The 18,316-nt window shown below is 39.2% G+C and overlaps 2 protein-coding genes across 6 annotated transcripts in view; both read left to right on the forward strand.

Moving 5' to 3' along the window:
• oxsr1b (oxidative stress responsive kinase 1b) overlaps positions 1-9,623 on the forward strand; it is a 37,319-nt gene extending 27,696 nt beyond the window's left edge. Inside the window, exons 7-19 of one of the 3 annotated variants that reach the window (XM_085763666.1) lie at positions 171-272; positions 412-545; positions 938-986; positions 2,199-2,264; positions 2,373-2,495; positions 2,710-2,787; positions 4,622-4,657; positions 4,765-4,953; positions 5,107-5,162; positions 5,305-5,357; positions 5,775-5,843; positions 6,781-6,845; positions 7,076-9,623. In XM_085763666.1, the coding sequence (XP_085619792.1) occupies positions 171-272; positions 412-545; positions 938-986; positions 2,199-2,264; positions 2,373-2,495; positions 2,710-2,787; positions 4,622-4,657; positions 4,765-4,953; positions 5,107-5,162; positions 5,305-5,357; positions 5,775-5,843; positions 6,781-6,845; positions 7,076-7,150 (1,095 nt within the window). In that variant the 3' untranslated portion in view covers positions 7,151-9,623. Of the gene's footprint in view, positions 1-170; positions 273-411; positions 546-937; positions 987-2,198; positions 2,265-2,372; positions 2,496-2,709; positions 2,788-4,621; positions 4,658-4,764; positions 4,954-5,104; positions 5,163-5,304; positions 5,358-5,774; positions 5,844-6,780; positions 6,846-7,075 lie in introns of all 3 variants that reach the window. The other 2 variants (XM_085763667.1, XM_085763668.1) reach the window with 2 other exon arrangements.
• Positions 9,624-11,946: 2,323 nt separating this feature from the next.
• slc22a13b (solute carrier family 22 member 13b) lies at positions 11,947-16,563 on the forward strand. Of its 3 annotated transcripts, none has more exons than XR_015034538.1 (10): positions 11,947-12,349; positions 12,731-12,834; positions 13,142-13,296; positions 14,622-14,793; positions 14,879-14,999; positions 15,087-15,181; positions 15,263-15,477; positions 15,646-15,759; positions 15,880-16,074; positions 16,161-16,563. XR_015034538.1 is itself a non-coding variant. In XM_085763760.1 (10 exons), exons 1-10 carry the CDS (start codon positions 11,975-11,977, stop codon positions 16,231-16,233), a joined length of 1,614 nt encoding a protein of 537 aa, XP_085619886.1. In that variant the 5' UTR covers positions 11,947-11,974; the 3' UTR covers positions 16,234-16,563. The 3 variants fall into 3 exon arrangements, 2 of the variants coding, with proteins under 2 accessions (XP_085619886.1, XP_085619887.1); XM_085763760.1 differs by having other exon boundaries at positions 15,646-15,754; XM_085763761.1 differs by lacking the exon at positions 16,161-16,563 and having other exon boundaries at positions 15,646-15,754; positions 15,880-16,078.
• The last annotated feature ends 1,753 nt before the right edge of the window (positions 16,564-18,316 follow it).

Here is an 18,316-nt window from a genome sequence, read left to right on the forward strand (position 1 = left end):
GCCAAGCTCTGTTGCCATTATTCTTTATTTCTAGTAAGACTAAACATTCCCCGGTGCCATAACAAGACTCTGGTGCCTAGGCTCATATAATTTGACTTTATGAGAAACTCTGACAGGAGAACATCTTCAAATAAGTTGTTGAATAAGATGAATTTGATGTGTCTGTGCAGGTGAGAGGTTATGATTTCAAAGCAGATATTTGGAGTTTCGGGATCACGGCCATCGAGCTCGCTTCAGGGGCTGCACCTTATCACAAATACCCGCCAATGAAGGTGAGCGCACTGAGCTAAAAACGTGTACTTACTGTAATGGTGCAGAACAAATGCAAAGTCGGTTCATTTTGACTTCCCCTGTGGATTTTTGCACCTTTTTGTGAGTTATCAGTTAAAAAAATGTTTCCGGTGTCTTCAGGTGTTGATGCTGACGCTGCAGAACGACCCTCCAACCCTGGAGACCGGCATCACAGACAAGGAGATGGTGAAGAAATATGGCAAGTCCTTCAGGAAGATGATCTCCCTGTGTCTACAGAAGGACCCGGAGAAGAGGTGCTGGTTCTACTCTTCTTCTTTACAGGAAGCTCATATAGTTTGTCATGTAATACTTTCCTCCAGTAGATGGAGATGTTTCAGAAGATGTAACACATGTTTGATGCAAAGCGTCAATGTTTTTTTTTGCTTCATCTGCAGTATGCTAATTATGCACTTAGCACAAAAAAATGTGACACGTGCATTTGTGGACAGTGATTTACACAATTAAGCACTCGTTTAAGCAAAGCAGCATATAATTGCTTTTATTGTCCTGATCACAATCACTTTGTTCCACCACGCTTCAGTCGTTCCATTAAACAAACCATCTCAAGTTCTTCTGTCACTGGGAACGTAAAAGCTGTGAAAGTCAAATTAACAGCGCTAATTCATGTTGTTCTGCTGTTTTTCAGGCCGACATCCTCAGAGCTGTTGAAGCATAAATTCTTTCAGAAAGCAAAGGTAAGTGCTCGAGCTCCCTCTGGGCCTGAGACTGAATCAGGCAGAGAATGAGTCAGCAACATGGCTATCAGGCACAGGTTGAGCTGGTTGATGAGTAAAAGTCTGAGCCTGCAGAAGTGATTGTGTCTAAATTGCCTCAGTTTAGCCTCTGTTGAAAATTAATCTGAATGCTTTCAGTGTTTATATACAGTTTTTTTTTTTTTAGCTCCAGAGAGTTTGAAATGGTCGAAGGATGATTTACAGTTGGAAAATGTGAAAGGAATGAAGAGATAAAAACAAACAATAAAGTTTCTCTCCCTGAGGTGTTTGTGAGAGTCAGGCTCCATCTCACTTGGCTCAATTTGTCAGTGTATCTGACCCAAACTGAGGTCATTGCAGCATTCCTCTCATTATTGGCCGTGCAGAGCTGCTTCTAACAAAGGCAGGGATAAGCAGTCTAACTCCAGCCTCCGGCTGCCCAGCACCCTGGCAACTGGAACAACTAGAGTGCTGGCTCAGCATGTCACACAGCCCAAATACGACCTGCTTGGTTTACTGGACATGACCTGGTCAGCAGCTGGAGCTCCTGTACTCTACATGTACAGCAGAGGGCAGGCTCTGTCATCTCACCGTTGATTCATCAGCATACCGGGGGCGGGGGGTTTGATTGGCTGGAAAGGAAGATGTACATTACTGTATATTATAACTGTTTACAACTGGTATTTTGCAGTTTTTTTGTACCGTCCCCTTTGCTGCTGTGACACTGCAACCCCCCTGTGTGGGAATAATGAAGGAATCCTTTTCAAATAATCATTGATTTGCATAACATCTAATGAAATCTGCCACCATCTGTGGGTAACAAGAGTTTGTCAGTAGTAATATATTTGAAGTCATGTTCTCAAATGAAATATCCATTATTTAAAGACCCAAAAAAAATCACACTGGCAGTTGACCTGAGAGCCAGGACAGAAAAAGCTCAGTCACTGTGAGTCTTGTACTTTCAGCAGAGAACAACCAGGAGCTCTTGTTTTGATGACCGGAGAGGCCTTGCAGGGTTATATCGGGTCAGCAGCAGCAGCAGCACACTCAGGCAGTATGTGCTGGAGTCAAGTTATGTGAAGGCTTGAGAGCAATTCAGTGTAGTGGTCAGTGCAGAGAGCAGTCTAAACTCAGAATAAACAGATAGAGAGAACTTTGTAGTGACATCCTTTTCTTTCTTGCCTCTCGTGACAGACCCATGAGTATTTACATGAGAAGTTACTTCAAAGGGCGCCCACAATAACAGAAAGGTCAAAAAAGGTAAGACCACAAAGGTTTATATCTTTTTATATTGCTGTGGTTTTATTGAAATACATTTAAATGTTTGGTTAATTGCTATAACAAGACAGTTGTGTGTGTGTGTGTCAGGTACGTCGAGTTCCAGGTTCCAGTGGCCGGCTGCATAAAACGGAGGACGGCGAGTGGGAATGGAGCGACGACGAGTTTGATGAAGAAAGCGAAGAGGGTAAAGCGGCCGTGGCTGCCTTAAGGGTGAGGTGAACCCGCGGTTACGTTTTTCCCTCTCACGCGCACTGCACACATTAACACTTTTGTTACACTCCACACGTCTTTGTCCTTTTTTTAATCGCTGTACCCTGTTTTTAAATGGTCATTCTCATGTCTGTGCAGTAGCATGTTTGTGCATTGTCTCTCCACTGAGTCTCCCCTTGTATGTGTGTGTGTATGTTCTTGTCTGACGGCCAAGGAGCAGCAGGTGAAGCCTGTTAGCGCCCCCAGGCGACAAGTGCGCTTCGCCTACCCACTCGAGCTGCCTTCGTCCAGGGTTGTTCACTTGCCACAACAATACAGATGGCGTTCCCCTAACAAGGAAGGACTCTCTCCGCACTAGTTAGCTGCTAGGGAACATGTAACAGCCAAGAAGGGACAGGAAAGACCTTGTAGGGACACAAAAAGGTTGTTAGTGTGTCCAATTAGTCAGATATTCAACTTTATCTTGAGATTATCAGCTTTCATCTTCACTTTTAGATCAATACAAATACATTAAGTTGATTCCCAGGGTAAATCTGTGCATGGCTAAACTCTTCCCCCACTGATTTTGTTCTGCTATTATATAACTTTACACTAACCAATCAGTAGACAACTAGCGATTACCGGACTTTGTTACGCAATGGGGTTTGTTGAAAGGGAAGGTTCACTGCATCGTTTCTGAGCAGAAATCTGCCCATGCTGGTCACATGCAAGTGGAATTTGACCCACAAGTTAACCTCGTCAGAGCCCATTAGTCAGTATAGTAGGCGTCTTTTTAAACAGTGAGGTACTTGTCACATGGGAAGGAACAAAATAAGTGGTTTTCAATGGAAAACAGCAGAAATTAAAGGTAGTTGTCTGTCCTTTTAGAGAAGATAAATGAAAACTAAGCTTAATTAATTCCTTTGAATTTGAAAGTAATGTTTGAGAGAGTTGTAAAATCATAGGAATGAGAGTTCCCTTTCCTGGAAGCCATCTGTATTTCCATTTCTCTTTCTAAATCATTTTTTGTTCATACTGACAAAAATCACTTTTAATCAATACGAGCCAAATCTACTTATCAGTCCTGTAATTGATGTTTAATTGCCATCAAGGAATTCAAATTTTACAGTCTCTCTGCTGCTTTCATGCTGCTTTGTCACAGGCTACTTGTTGGCAAACTGAACTTAAATTATTCTACACATCTCCACACCCAAATGAACTGGCGTAGAATAATCAAAGGAATCAATGTTTTCTTTTCTGTGCCAGTATGAAATTATTACTCCTCTAGAGCCGGGCTGAGCATCTGAGTAAAGTCTGTGTGTGTTGTAAAGACAAACACAGTCTCCTCAGCAACAGCCTGAATACACTACCTGTAGCTTTGTCTGAATCAGACATCAGATTCAGCCCCAGACGCCACATCATGTCCTCACAGTCATGTCAGTTTGTCTTCATTTGAGCCTGCAAGGCTTCTTCCTGTCTGACTCTACATTGCTGCAATCGGTCTTAACGTTTTTTTGGTTTTTTTGTCTTGTTTGACTTGATAACTGTGTGACTTTCCTCTTACTCACGCTTCTTAGCTTTTCAAATCTAAAACTCCAACGAAATATGAAACTGCAGAACATGTCTTCACTCGTTTACCGCTCAATTATAGATAACATATTTATATTTCTTGATCAGAAGACAGTCTAGATAGTTTTCAGGTAATCTTACTGATTTCTGACAAATTCATGGAATTAAATATCTGATAATTAGATGTGCTGTAATCACACTGATGCAAAAAATCCTAGTAATCCAATATTCCCATGAGTGAGGCTATTGTACTGAGCCTAATACAACCAGAAAGCATAACAAGAGAGTAACAAAGCCTCTCACTAGATACGCTCATATCTCATATCACCAAGGTAGCTGAAGTATTATGGTATCTCTGTTCCCACTATATCTATCACTGTATTCATCTTAAAGAGATAACAATGAATTAAGTGGGCTGATAAATGGGACATGTAAACGAGTGAGCCGTTTTTAATCTGTTTACCTCTCTCACTTCCTGTGTGTTCTTCGCATCCATGCGTGCTGTTTTTTGCTTCGCTAAAAAGCGCCCTGGTGAAATCCCTCTCTGAGTCTCACCTTCTTTCATCTGTTTCCATCAGTCACCAAGAGTGAAGGAGGGATCACAGAATTCAGAGGTGAGTTTCTGTTTCATCTTTATTAAATAATGAGATTATACAGTACAGGGAGGGGGGTAATGAAAGCATTACAGCAGTAAGACTTGAAGTGAAATTGTCTCCTCCAGGTTTTCCAGTCTCCGGAGGCGTTAAGTAGTCAACCCCAGCCGATGGCCGCAGGTCAGGCAGAACTACCTCAGGCTGCAGGCCAGGCTCTACTGCAGCCCACACCAGTCAACACTCAATCCACTGCCCAGGCTGCATCTCTCACACCAGGCGTGCCCACTGCTGCTGCTGCTGCTGCTGCTCCCACACAGGTCAGTCTGATCTCACCAACACAATGTTTTCCAAATGTATCCATCATGTGGTTGCCGCTTTGTATTTATGATATCACTTCTTCTGTTCCTATACAGTAGATGTGCTGGCTGTTTTTCTAAGCTGTTATTCTGCTTCTGTCTGTGTTTTGACAGGCTCCAACTGCTTTTGGAGATGTGAAGGCTCCCATTAGTTTGGTATTAAGGTTAAGGTATGTTCATTTTTTAATTTTGTCACATAAAAACTGGTTTACAAACACAATTTTCATGTGCTTGATACCTTTATACAGTATACTGCAATTTCAGAATCAGTGAACTCGTCTGACCTTGCTTTCTTTTCCTTCATTCCTTTAGAAATTCAAAGAAGGAGCTAAACGACATCCGCTTTGAATTTATGCCAGGGAGAGGTGAGTGGACTTTCTTTTTTTAAGCTTTTTTAACCTCTGCATGATGTGGTTTAAAGAATATCCTGAAGTTAAGACCTGTTGGTAATCAGTAAGAGAAACTGAGAATTTCTACCTTTTACCTCTTTTACAACGGAGCTCTAGTAACCCAGAGCTGAAACCACGCATCAGCTCTTCTCAGTAATTGTCGGCACTGGGGACAGAAGGGGCTGCAACACAGCTGCGTGTTTTTGTTTATTTTTAGCAGTCCTCTGAGTACTGTGGCTCAGTCCCAGCTATTTTAACAGTCACATTAGGAACCACAGTGTTGTGGAGCATATTAAAGTTGCTTTGTTAATATTTGTTTTTGGTTTTTTTTGTCTAAAATACACTGTTTTGGTCCATGTGTCACAGTCGGTCTCTCATGCTCTGACTTTCCAGACACAGCAGATGGTGTTTCCCAGGAGCTGGTGTCAGCGGGCCTGGTGGACGGGAGGGACTTAGTAATAGGTCAGTGGATAAAAACACATCATTTATTTACCTCAGTGTGTTCACCTGAGGCCTGGAAATGGGTCACACTCACATTGGGCCCCGTGCACAAACGACTTGTACTGGCAGGTTTGTTCTTAAGTGGCACGTCTGAGGTCACACTCACAAACGTTCTCATATTTTTTAAATGTTTCTTTACAGTTTCTTTTTTATCTATTATATCTATAGTTCAGAACTTGTTAAAAAAAATGCCGTCATTCTATCAACTCCATTACAACACCTGAGTTGTCTAAAGTCTAAAAATCACTCAAAAAAGCAACAGTTGCACCACAAAGTGACATCAGCTCGACTATGTGAATAGGTGTGGCTAACATCTTGCCATCATAGTGAGCTAATGTAGTTGCACTCATGAACTTGTGAGCTGGCAGAGCTGGATGAGCACTAAACAGTCACAATAACCCCCTGAAGCTTTTCTTCTGAGCTGTTCACTATTGAAAACAGCAGCAGGTTCGACTCCCTCTTATTTACTGTTGGAAAACGTGTTAGTCTCTTTATTCCGTCAAGGGCCAGCACTGCCCAAGACAATTTGATTGGTTAGAAGCACATTTTTCTAGTGGGTTGAAGCTGAACTAGTTGCAACACAAATGTTTGCATTTTTAAATCCTGATGTGAGCAGTGTTTAATATTCTCACATATCTGTAACTTCAGAAACAGTTTATTTTGCAGGCTTATATAAAATGAAAACTGGATGAAAAAATATACACAATTACACATTTTGTTCTCTTGGGGTATTTTGATGAATCAGACTTAAACGTCATCAGACAAAAATGATTGCGTGAGGCCCAATGTGTCACATTTTTCATCACATTTTCTGCCCAGAGATATTTTGTGTAAGTAGTTCAGGTTCAGATTTATATTTTGTTTTTATTGGACTGAAACATGTTTTTTTTCTTTGCAGTTGCTGCAAATTTGCAGAAAATAGTTGATGAGCCTCAAGCCAATAAAAATGTCACTTTCAAACTGGTGAGTGCAGAATTTCAAATAGAAAGCTTTGAATTTGTTTTTAGGAAAATCATTTGTACGTCTATAAGCATTACAGTATGAGCTATGTTGTTGTATTACAATTCAATCAAGAATGTTGCACTTGATACTTCAGTATTAGTTTTATAATGATAATGATAAAAAACTAAATATTGTGAAGTGTCCTTCGTGTTTTTATTAACCGTTTTTAATTGTCCCTTTTGTTTTCACAGGCCTCTGGAATTGAGGGATCTGAAATACCAGATGACATCAAACTTATGGGCTTTGCTCAGCTCAGCATTAGTTAAACTGTTGTTCTACCTGGGACCGTGACTTGCCTAAAAAATGTGAAAATATGAAAAAAAAATAGTTTAATGCATTTTTTTCTTTCTATGGCTGTAAAGAAACCACTACTGCCAAAGAAAACAGTACCGTTTTGTCACCCATAGGATTATACAACGCCACCTCGGTGACTCGGGTGGTCGGCTGAAGTATCAGAACGTACAGTGTAAGAATCACTCGGAAAAAAAAAGTTTACAGTATATACGTAGAAGGATGCAAGTACCTACAGCAAACATTTTTCAGCTCTCATCCTGGTCTCCCTCATTCTGTTACTTTTTTCTCTCTAATATGTGATGCATTTGCACAATCTGAACTAACACCCCTTGAATCCTGATAAGTGTAAACAATGCCTTATATTCATCAGAACTACTGAATGCACGTTTTGGGGAGGTTCCCTGTTACCGTATGGAGCATTATGTTGTCTGAAGTGTACAAAAGTGGTTTCAAGTGCTGATGTCAACTTTTTCACTTTATTTTGAACTTGAATTCAATTATAAGATGATATTACAATGTGACAACATTTAATGCTGACTGTGAACACTCCCAATAGTAAGATACGTTTTATTTCTGTATTTTTCTTCTTCAACAAATCTCATAAAAACATCAAAATAATATTTTCCTAGTGTGACATTCACTCCCAAGCCCATTGGTATTTGATTTAAATCTTAAAAAACTGATCATTAACAGAGAATTTCATTCTTTTAAAGCCGAATAAGTTTCCTGAAAATTTAAATTCTTCAGCAAATGTTACTCATAAAGAAGTAAACATTGTTTTTTGGGACTATTTTCATCTGTGGAATGATACACATTTTGTGCATTTGGAGGAGCATGTAAGGAAGGAGTTCTCAGGCTACATGGTAAAATCAGTTGAGCTGGCTTTGGCCTTTTCATGGGATTTGTTGATAATAAGAAAAAAAAAATGTAAAAAGAAATCTCAACTAATCAACACAATATGTATTAAATATTTGGAAAATACAGTTAAGATATTGCTCACCTCTGTTTTATTTTTATCCTGTTAAGTGAGCTCCTAAAAATGATTGATTTAGAATGAATTCAGGAAGTCTTAGAAAACCAGACTGGCCTTTTCTAAAAAAAATAATAATAATAATACTCAAAATTTGAATATTAATTGAAAATTGTAAAGTAAAATGTTTGACAACAGCTGAAACCACTGTTGTTGTGTGAGCAGATGTCTGTTGGAGTTAGTTTGTGTCTGTTTGGAATCAGTTTCTCAAATTCTTTAAAAAAGAAAAAAAAAAACACAACTTAAGTGCATATTTGTTTATGTGGATAAACATTAAGTATTTGATTTAACCTCTAGTATGTAAATAATGACATTTGGCTTTGATTTGTTTTTATACTGGGTGTTTCACTCTTGGCCTTTTTTCTGTCCTATGACACGATGTAGTGGGTTGTAGCGCTGCATGAAGGAAGACGATGACGATGACGACGACACTGCGAAATTTGGCTTTGAATTCCCCCGGTTTTGCAGGACAAACGATCACTTACTGTATGTCATGTTTGACGTTCATTTACCTTTTCTCTTAAAAGACAAAAAAATTCAGCTTTTCACTTCAGCTTTTCACTTTTTGCCTTTTTGAAAAGTTTGAATTGATTTTTTTGCCGTGGAGCCACAGCTGTCCTGATGCACTGCTCAACACCTGCCCAACATGAATTTCCACAAAATTTAGCTGAGTAACAGCAAAAAAGTCGCCTCCAACACTTAAGAAACACCAAGTGGAGGCTGTTTACAGAGGTTCTTTTAAGTCATAGAACTACATTATCACTCTACAAATGTTTTTGTTTTTTTAAATAGCAAAGATGAAGATTTTACATCCTCTGGTTATGAAAAGCTCAGCTATGATTGTAAAACCTTGTATAAGATAAAAAAATGTGTTTTGGAACTTGAATGAAAACAGCCGTCATCAGCACAGATGTTACATCCTCTCAGACACACACACACTCTTTGACGAGTGTGTGCATTAACAACATGTTTTTGATGGTGAATGTGCATCTCACAGTTAACTGGCACCGGCAGCAGTGGCAGGTTCATTTAACACTCTGCTCCATTGTGTAGATCTGAAATGCCAGTCAGGTTTTACTGTCGAATTCGTTGATGTGGTAATGTCGTAACCCTCCAGATGCCATATTGAATGAACTTTTTGCTTGCAGATGATAAAAAAAAATGTTAAGAGAAAATCTTTGTATTTTGACTTTAAACATGTAAAATTTTACGCTAGCCTTAAATTGAAAATGACCAAGTGTATTTTTTCTCTTCTTTTTGACATAATGTCAAGGTTTTGATTCAGATTTTCAGTGTCTTTGAAATGTAGTTCTTGTTACACGTGAAGATACCTGAAATAAAGATGCGCAGGTGTGTCGACCCTGTCTTCTCCTCCGAGGGGAGCAGCAAAGTCAGCAACCCAATGTTACTCTTAAGTTTCCAAACTGCAGTATTTGGTGCCATTCTCCTGGTTCAGTCTGCAGCTGACAGCAGACGAGGACAGGATAGGTGTGTATGAGCCCTGAGGGAAGTGTCTTTGTAATGTGTGTGTGCGTGCGTGCGTGCGTGTAAGTGTGTGTGTGTTGCATAGATTGAGCCCTGCTTCTAATGGAGTTGAAGATCTCATGGCTTTGTTCTCATCCTTTCTCCAACTGTCTCTTCTTTCCTGCTTACATGTAGTCTGAAAAAACAAAAAAAGTTGGAACAACTGAACAGATGACGACAAAAACACTTTTGTCCAGGCAATAACTCATCTAGGCTGTAATATATTTGAATTTTCCACCTCTTTTCAGTTTTTTCATTCTTTTCATTTGCTCTATTTTTGATCGTTTTGGAGTTCAAAGCATGTTTCTCTGATTATTTTTAATCAATAAAGAACGAGCATATCAGCCTCTTCTTTGCGCTTTCTGATTTATGTTTTTTAAATGCTCCATTTTCTGTGAGTTGTTCCTGTTTATAAAATGGATTATTCAGTGAGACCCTGACCTTAATGTGCCATTTTGACTTACACTTCTGTCTTCCCGCTGTATCCTTCAATGAGGAAAGTTTTCCCTCATAATGTAATTGTTATTTTACAGCTGTTTTATAGCTGTATTTGTTCCTCTGCTCTCACTGCCTTCCAGTTAATTATCCTCGCTATCTTATGTCATGACTGCAATTAACCTTTTACGACCCATTCATCCAGAGAAAGTCCGTATGTCCACTTTCTGCTTTCTAAACATTAAAGAGGCGCTCCGGCCATTTTAGTAATGCACTGTTAGGAAGTTGGGGGGACTTGGTGAAGCAGAGCATCAGCCATGACTGTTACCTCTTTTAGTTACTGGGTTGTACTTGACAAATGATCAACTAATCTTCATGAGGTAAAACTCTGTTGAAGTCTGAAGTGTTTCTCTATAACTTTCAGGGGCTGAATAAGAAAATCTTTAAGTATCAGCTAAAAATTCACGAGTTCAAAACAGGGTGTGGTTTGATGAGATTTAAGTGACAGTTGTCAAACAGCAAACCAGCTGTTATCAGTTTAAAATGTTGCTGAATCCAGATTGGTGCATGGAGCACATGACATGAGGAGTTCTTCTAAGGTTACTATGGGACGTGATTTGTGAATAGTACATACGTATTCTAAAATCAAGTCTAAAGTTTTGGATTTGTGAGAACACAATGTGCTTTTATTCCAGCTGTGAATTGTCGTCATGTTCTCAGGACTTTGAACTCCAGATTTGAACTTGCCAAGTTTTAACTCCCCCAACATGTTTCTAACTGATCCCCACTCAAACCAGTGAGATGAGCACATAGAGAAATGAATACGTTTGAAATAAGCAAAACAGTTCTAATACAGTATAAACACTAACAAACCATCATTGAGAATATAAAGCTGATTGAAAAAACAGATTGTACTATCTGTGAATTAGTTGTGCTTAAAATCCCTAACTTGAATCAAGGCAAATGAATCAGTTTAAGCCCAACAATGAAAAATAATAATAATGTGACTGAGAGTATGAAAGCAAAATCCAAGCCCCGGCTTTTTGTAACTGCAGCAAAGTGATTCCTCAGACTCAGTGTTGTGGTTGTTTTGAGAAGTCTTGTGTTTTGCACTTCAAAGCTAAAAGATTTCTGGCTCCGTCTGTGTGTGTGTGTGTGTGTGTGTGTGTGTGTGTGTGTGTGTGTGTGTGTGTGTGTGTGTGTGTGTGTGTGTGTGTGTGAGAGACCAATCCTGGTTTGAAGAACGAGGCCCCATGTGTCCACTCCACTCAGACTTTGATGAGCATTCGTGCTAAGTTCCTGATAAGACTCTCAGACCTGAAATCACAAGTTCACAACACTGCAGACTTTGCTTTATGGAATCATGAGAGAGAAATCACTATAAAAGCAGAGAAATCAGTAGGTGCAATATCTCACTTTATCTGATTGGATCAAACATCACTAAAAGTTGGTTATTATATCCATCATAAAATGACTATTACGTCACAAGAGCCTGAAACATGTGATTACACACTCTCATCCTCTGGCGCTCACTTATTTCTGCTGAGCACAAAGTCAATGTTAAAGTCCAAAAGTCTTCAGGTAAACACTGAGCCCCTGCTGCAGATCTGAACAGCTGCACAACAGCTGGACTTCAGCCTGTCACATTTTAATACTTTGGTAGTCTGTTTGTTAGCAACTTTGAGGGCCATAAAAGCTCTGTGATTGTTAGTTTAACCATTAACTCGCAGGAGGACAGTCAGGTTTGATGTTGCTCTGAGCTGGACATTTCTCTGTCACTTCCCTCCGAGGACATCCACACAGCAACATGAGCAACTTCAGGCAGATCCTGAAGGAGATCGGGGAGTTTGGTTTATTTCAGAAACGTTTAGTGGCTATATTATGTATCCCCAGTATTTTCGTAGGTTTCGATGTCATCAGTCAGGTTTTTGTTGGCATGAACTTCCCACATCACTGTAACACTGACTGGATCTTGAAGCAAGGGCCAAACCTGACGGCTGAGAGGCAAAGAAACCTCACCATCCCCGTCAACAAGGATGGAGAGTACGAAAGCTGTGAGATGTTCACGCCTGTGGATAAAGATTTGGAAATGATTGAAGCATATGGGATTAATACAACAACAGGATGTATGAATGGATCAGATTTTGAAACATCCAAAGGTGCCTCCAGCATTGTAACAGAGGTAAGAGACCCTAATGTCCCAGTGACTATTACAGAACAGCAGTGTTGGGCAAATATCTGCAAACATCTAGTTGTGTTTTGTGCCGGATCATTTATAAAGCAATAATTAGTTTTAGCTGGATGTTAATATGGTGGATAATTCATTCAATTAAGTGAATAAGATCATTTAGTTTTGCTGTGTGGCTGCTGTCTTATCTGTGATTTACTGACTTTCACTTTCAGTCCCTTTAGAGCCACCAAATTTGGCAAAGGCTAAATTGGCTAAATTGCTTCTTATCCCTGTTGTGATACATGCTGCTGTTCAAGTTTGTTTCCTCGAAAGATGACAAGTGTGAACAAATTGCACCAGTTTTATTATTTTCTTTTTCCTTGGTGTCATCAGTTTGACCTGGTGTGTGACAGGAGCAGTTTGATTGAGGCATCACAGTCCATCTACATGGCCGGCCTTCTAGTTGGAGCATTAGTGTTGGGGCAGATGGCTGACAGGTACGGACCCCCCACTCTGATGCAACTATAGGAATTAGAAACTGATAATAAAAATATATTATAAAATAAATTGGGAAATGTATTGCAATTGCTGATAAGGAAAATTCACATTTCACATATCCTCCTTGCTTGTCTGTTGTCTGCTGTTATTTTAGTAATATGACACAGAATGATTGATTTTTTTTTTTTCTAATAATGATGGTATATTTAGAAGTAAAAAAGTAAAATACAAGCTTAAACTCATTTGACAATATGATGAGCAGTATTTTATACAGTGTATATAATGGCTGCCTTGATTCTTTTACAGGTTTGGCCGACGTTTCGTGGTCCTGCTTTCACACATTCTCCTCCTGGTGTTTGGTGTTAGTGCTGCTTTCTCACCCAACATCTATGTTTATATAGTTCTCAAATTTATGGCAGGCATCTCCATTTCTGGTATTGTAGCCAATGCATTTGTGATAGGTAGGTACAAATACCATAAAGGTTCTTAATGCCTCAATTCTTTTTTTTTATGATTAATATTTTATTGGGATTTTTGAATATCACACATTACAAGTATACATGTGGCAAATGTTGGTTATGAAACAATATTGAGACTTGTATACAGAAAAGAAACAAATATAGGCTATCTACTGTATATTATACAGTGCTTGCACTCCAGCAAAAAGAGAGAGAGAGAGAAAAAACAAGACAAGAACAATCTAACAAAAAATAAATCAGGAAAGCTGCAGCACAACAAAAACACAATTAAAAAGGGAAAAAAGGGGGATAAAGACAAAGAATAATAACAGATCATAACGTGTTACGTGCTCAGCGATGCTACAGTAGCTGTCGTGTTTAGATTGGTTACCATATCTCCTAATCAGGCTCTTTCATATTGGACAAGTATTGCTCCCATTTAAATCAAAGCTTTCGACTCTGTTTATTAGTCTGTATGATTGGCTCTCCAGTGGAGCCAATCTGGCTAAGTGAGTGTGCCAGAGGTTGACAGGGGGGTGATGATGCCTTCCATTGTGAAATAATATGTTAGCGCCCCAGCATCAGTGCTACCTGGACCCACTCTGCAACATAATGCCTCAATTCTTTAAAACCGCCTAATAGCTGTAATTTGTGGTGCTACCACCATGTGGTGCCAGTGTCAAACACATTTAAGCTTTAAAGCCACTGATAGAGCAATAGTGCTACTGTGCACACACAATAGTATTATAAGCTGATTTTGTCTTCATGCTGTTGTTTTGAAGTTTGGGGGTGAGTGTTGCCTCCTAAACTGAAACCAAGACATCCAACTTCAAAACAGGCCTTTAAAACACTAATACTCCTCAAGAATTATGTAATATTTTTGTTCCACTTTAGGCTCTGCTTTCTCATCTCACCCCAGCCAAAGACAGGATTAAAAAAAAAAAAAGACCCAATTATGTTTTAATAAGCAAAACAAAAAGCTTTTGTTTGGCAAAGCAGAGGGCATGCTAAGCGAGTCTTTCCACCTGAAAGTCACTGATGGTTGATTCTTTGTCAGCAGAAATTTACAGCACATATTGCACATTGGAAATAATCCTGAGGGAGCTCAGTCTGTTGATCCAATCACATTTTAGTGAACGTCTCAGCAGTGCCCTGAGTCACACTGCAGATATGTTATATTATGGTCTGTTTTGCAGGTTTTCATTACGGACATCAGCTAAACACGATGTTGTAAAACCGACAGTTATAAAAACAAAAGATAAATCTTAACCTGCAAACACACAGGGAAGCATAATTGATGCCTTTTCTGTCTTATTTTTGTTCTAAAGGGGGAGAATGGAGCGACTCTTCAAAGTTTGCTCTCTGCACAATCATCTGTCACTCTTTCTTCCCTCTTGGACTGATGATGTTGTCTGGCATCGCCTACTTGGTCCGTAACTGGAGGATCCTGCAGCTCGTGCTCTTCAGTCCTCTTGTTCTCGTTGTAGGAGTATTTTACTGGTCAGCAGCCTTATGTTTATTTCTAAACATTTCCATAGAGGTATAGATTTTATGTTTTGACCAGGGACTCGTATATGCCTTCTAGGATTCTTCCAGAGTCGGCTCGCTGGCTCATCACCCAGGGCAAGAAGAAGGAGGCCATAAAGGAGATCCGTAGAGCAGCTAAGGTGAATGGGAGGAAAGTCCCAGAGGATTTGCTGTACAAGGTGAGAAGCCTCAATCACACACACACGCAAACGTACTGAATAAATAAACACTAACTACAAATATACTCCTGCTTCTGAATTATTTAGCTAGAAGATGAGAGTACATCCAAAAGAGGAAGCATGTTGGACATCTTCAGGATATCATATCTGAGAAAACGTGCTATCGTAATGAGCTTGGTCTGGTGAGTATTTATCTCTACCTGTCAAATTGGCACCCATAGCTTTGTGGTGGTGGCACTAAAGATATCTCTCCCACTTTGTAGGTTTGGAACAAGTCTGATGTACTATGGACTGAGCCTGAATGTTGGCAACTTTGGTCTGGATATCTACCTCACACAGTTCATCTTTGGAGCTGTAGAAATTCCTGCACGTGTAGGTTGTTTGCCTTTGCTCCAGCGCTTCGGGAGGAGAATATGTCAAGCAGGGGTGCTGTTCTTTGGAGGTGCTGCTTGTCTTGGGATTCTTGCTATCCCAACGGGTAATTTGTTGCATTACGATGGAGTGTTTTTGTAATCTATTAGGAACATATCTGGGATCTCATTCTTTGCCTTGTGATCCTTGATACATGTGCATTTTTTCTCTCTGACAACACACACTGTATGTCAATTTATTTGTGTCTCCAATGTGTTTACCATTTATCCATTAGATCTTCCTGTAGTGGTAACAGTCATAGCTGTGCTAGGAAAATTTGCAGCAACTGCCAGTTTCTCCACAGTCTATGTTTATACTGCAGAACTGTATCCTACTGTTTTAAGGTAAGGTAGGTAAAGTCTCAGAGGTAAAATATTAAAATGATATTATACATCATACTGACAGAAAGTACCAAGTTTCCCTACGTTGCTTAACACGAGATTGCTAATGAGCCCATTGTTTATTCCAGACAGAATGGTGTTGGTCTGAACTCCATGTTTGCTCGTGTGGCGGGCATCCTCGCTCCACTGATCCGGCTCCTGGACGTTTACCATCCCACCATCCCCATGCTGATATACGGCATCGTCCCCATAGTTGCTGGATGTTTCTGTGTACTACTGCCTGAAACCCGCAATGTTGAACTCCAGGACCACGCTGAACCAACGTGAGCCCCTCTCACAACAGAGCATGCATTTCTCCAACAAGAAGGTCAAAGCAGTTATGTAATAATATATATCTTTTTATTTTCAGAAAACCTGAGGATCAGACAGAGACGGGGTCCGTCCCTAAAGAGGTCACAGCAGGAATCGGCACTAAAATGTAAATCGTATGAAGGAGTAGTGTGCTTCTTCTCAGCTGAAAAAGTGTCAACAATAATTTGTTGTTATGCAGTGGTTTAACTGAAACATGTTTAACTGTATTATGTTTCATATTTAACACCAGATTTCTTTTTTATACACAATATTACAATCTGTTTTCACTGAGTAAGTTATACTCTGTTCGATAACTGGAATTTGTATGTATAGAAAAATTGTATATTGTATATTTTGCTTTACACTTATTTAGTTGAGTTTTCTCATCTACAGTATGTCAGTTTTATGACTCAGCTGTAGACTATTATGGAAAATTAAAATAAAAATATATTTTGTTGTCACATTTTTCTTCATCCTTGATCTGTGAATTAAGCATGGGGGCCGTGTTATTTTCCTCAAAAGCTGGTAGATTGAATTCACATTCATTAAGTAGCACCACTCAAAATGAATGCTAATGTTACATGGATGCTGGAGGCAAAAGCAACATTTAATTCCACCTTTATGATGTCAAATGTGTGAGTGATGCTCTTGTGGTTTTCTTGTTGCCCCCATGTGGCCATGAACTCTGACACTGTAAAAGGGGACCTTCATCCACAGAACAAAGCTTTGATAATGTTAAAAACATGGATTTAAAAACAACACACATGCAATGTACGATAGCCTATACTGTTTTAATATTTCTAGTGTGACATCATTTTAAAATATGCACTGTAATATCATCACCCTTGTTACCTTCACACCCAGTAACTTTATCTATCCTGAGCAGTTGAGCAGTAATCAGCTTCAACACATTCACTTGTGTTTTGTTCGGAGATGTTTAGATTATGGGTGTGTCAGATACACATTGGTTTGTCTCCCTTTCCTTATCCATTATCGGGTCTGAAAACTATAAGGTTTATTGTAGGATTAAGATGCAGATACTACTGTAAATTGAAAGTGTTGAACACTGTTGAACAAGTTATTCATCAATGATAAAACATTCACAGACGGTATCTCTTTATTATATAGTTACAGTTTATTAAAGATGAATGTTAGGTGCCTATTCAAACTATTAGAAATTGATTTATTCACACAAGTTGTTGCATTTATTGAGATAAATACAGTCAATTCAAGTGTTCCTTTCCCAACAACAACACAGGCCTACACATCAATATATTCAAGGTCAGTTAATATAAAATGTACTATGTGCAGGTAAAGCAGGTAAAAACTTGGTCCTTGATCAATTTAGCAGACTCTCAGTACAGACACTTTTTGGCAGGTACAAACCTCGAACAAAACTACTCATGCCACATTTTTGTCAGATGATTTTTTTTAAAGGCCATTATTTTATTTCATCTACAGTAAACTAGCCTTTATAAAACTTCAGAGGTGCCACTGAAAAAAAGGCATGAGTCCAAATTGAAAAAAAGAAAGAAAAGAAAAACTTATTTTGAATACAAGCCCTTAAAGTTTATTATACAATATTAATGAGGTTGATGCAATGACTAGAAATAGCAAGAGTAGGAGTGCTGACATACTAGTAGCTCTGTGAGGCTTACAGGCACATCTAGCTTTTAGCTAAATGCTAACATTGACACGATAACATGATCACACTGGCAATGGCTAAGAAGACGAGGTTCCACAGTTACAATGTTTAGTATGGAAACACTAACTAATTATGCCTGAGGCTGAGGAGCATTTAGCTAATTAGTTCTGCAAGTCATGAACAAAAGCATTTGGCAAATTTAAATTTTGTCCTCCTGGTGGGGTGGCTGCTTTCTCATCCAATATCATTTACAAATTTCTCTGTTGTCATTAAGGTAATTCCATCCTTTTGTCCTGGCTATAAATACAAAAATATATCTCTTTTAGTGAGCAGACTTTATGTTAATGACTTCAAATTTGTATGAGATTCCTGGTGGGTGCATGTCGTTGTGTGTTATTGCAGGTTATGGTGTAAACCCCATGTGTGCTCATGTGCATCCATGCTGTCTTCCATTACATCACATGGTGATATATGACATCATCCACATTGCTGCTGGAGGTTTCTGTTTACTGCTGCCTGAGACTCACAAAATGAGTTTCACCAAACTGAAGTGAGCTGGTGAGTCCTTT

This window comes from Trachurus japonicus, chromosome 20 (genome assembly GCF_045865225.1).
Source record: "Trachurus japonicus isolate A0001 chromosome 20, Traja_1.0".
NCBI lineage: Eukaryota > Metazoa > Chordata > Actinopteri > Carangiformes > Carangidae > Trachurus > Trachurus japonicus.

What these genes read in the sequence shown, in the direction of transcription:
- slc22a13b (XM_085763760.1), top strand. Translation starts at nt 11,975, where the DNA reads ATGAGCAACTTCAGGCAGATCCTGAAGGAGATCGGGGAGTTTGGTTTA. An exon ending in GTTGTAGGAGTATTTTACTG is followed by an intron (nt 14,794 to 14,878) that starts GTCAGCAGCCTT and finishes TATGCCTTCTAG; the next exon opens with GATTCTTCCAGAGTCGGCTC. An exon ending in CAGGACCACGCTGAACCAAC is followed by an intron (nt 16,075 to 16,160) that starts GTGAGCCCCTCT and finishes TTTTATTTTCAG; the next exon opens with AAAACCTGAGGATCAGACAG.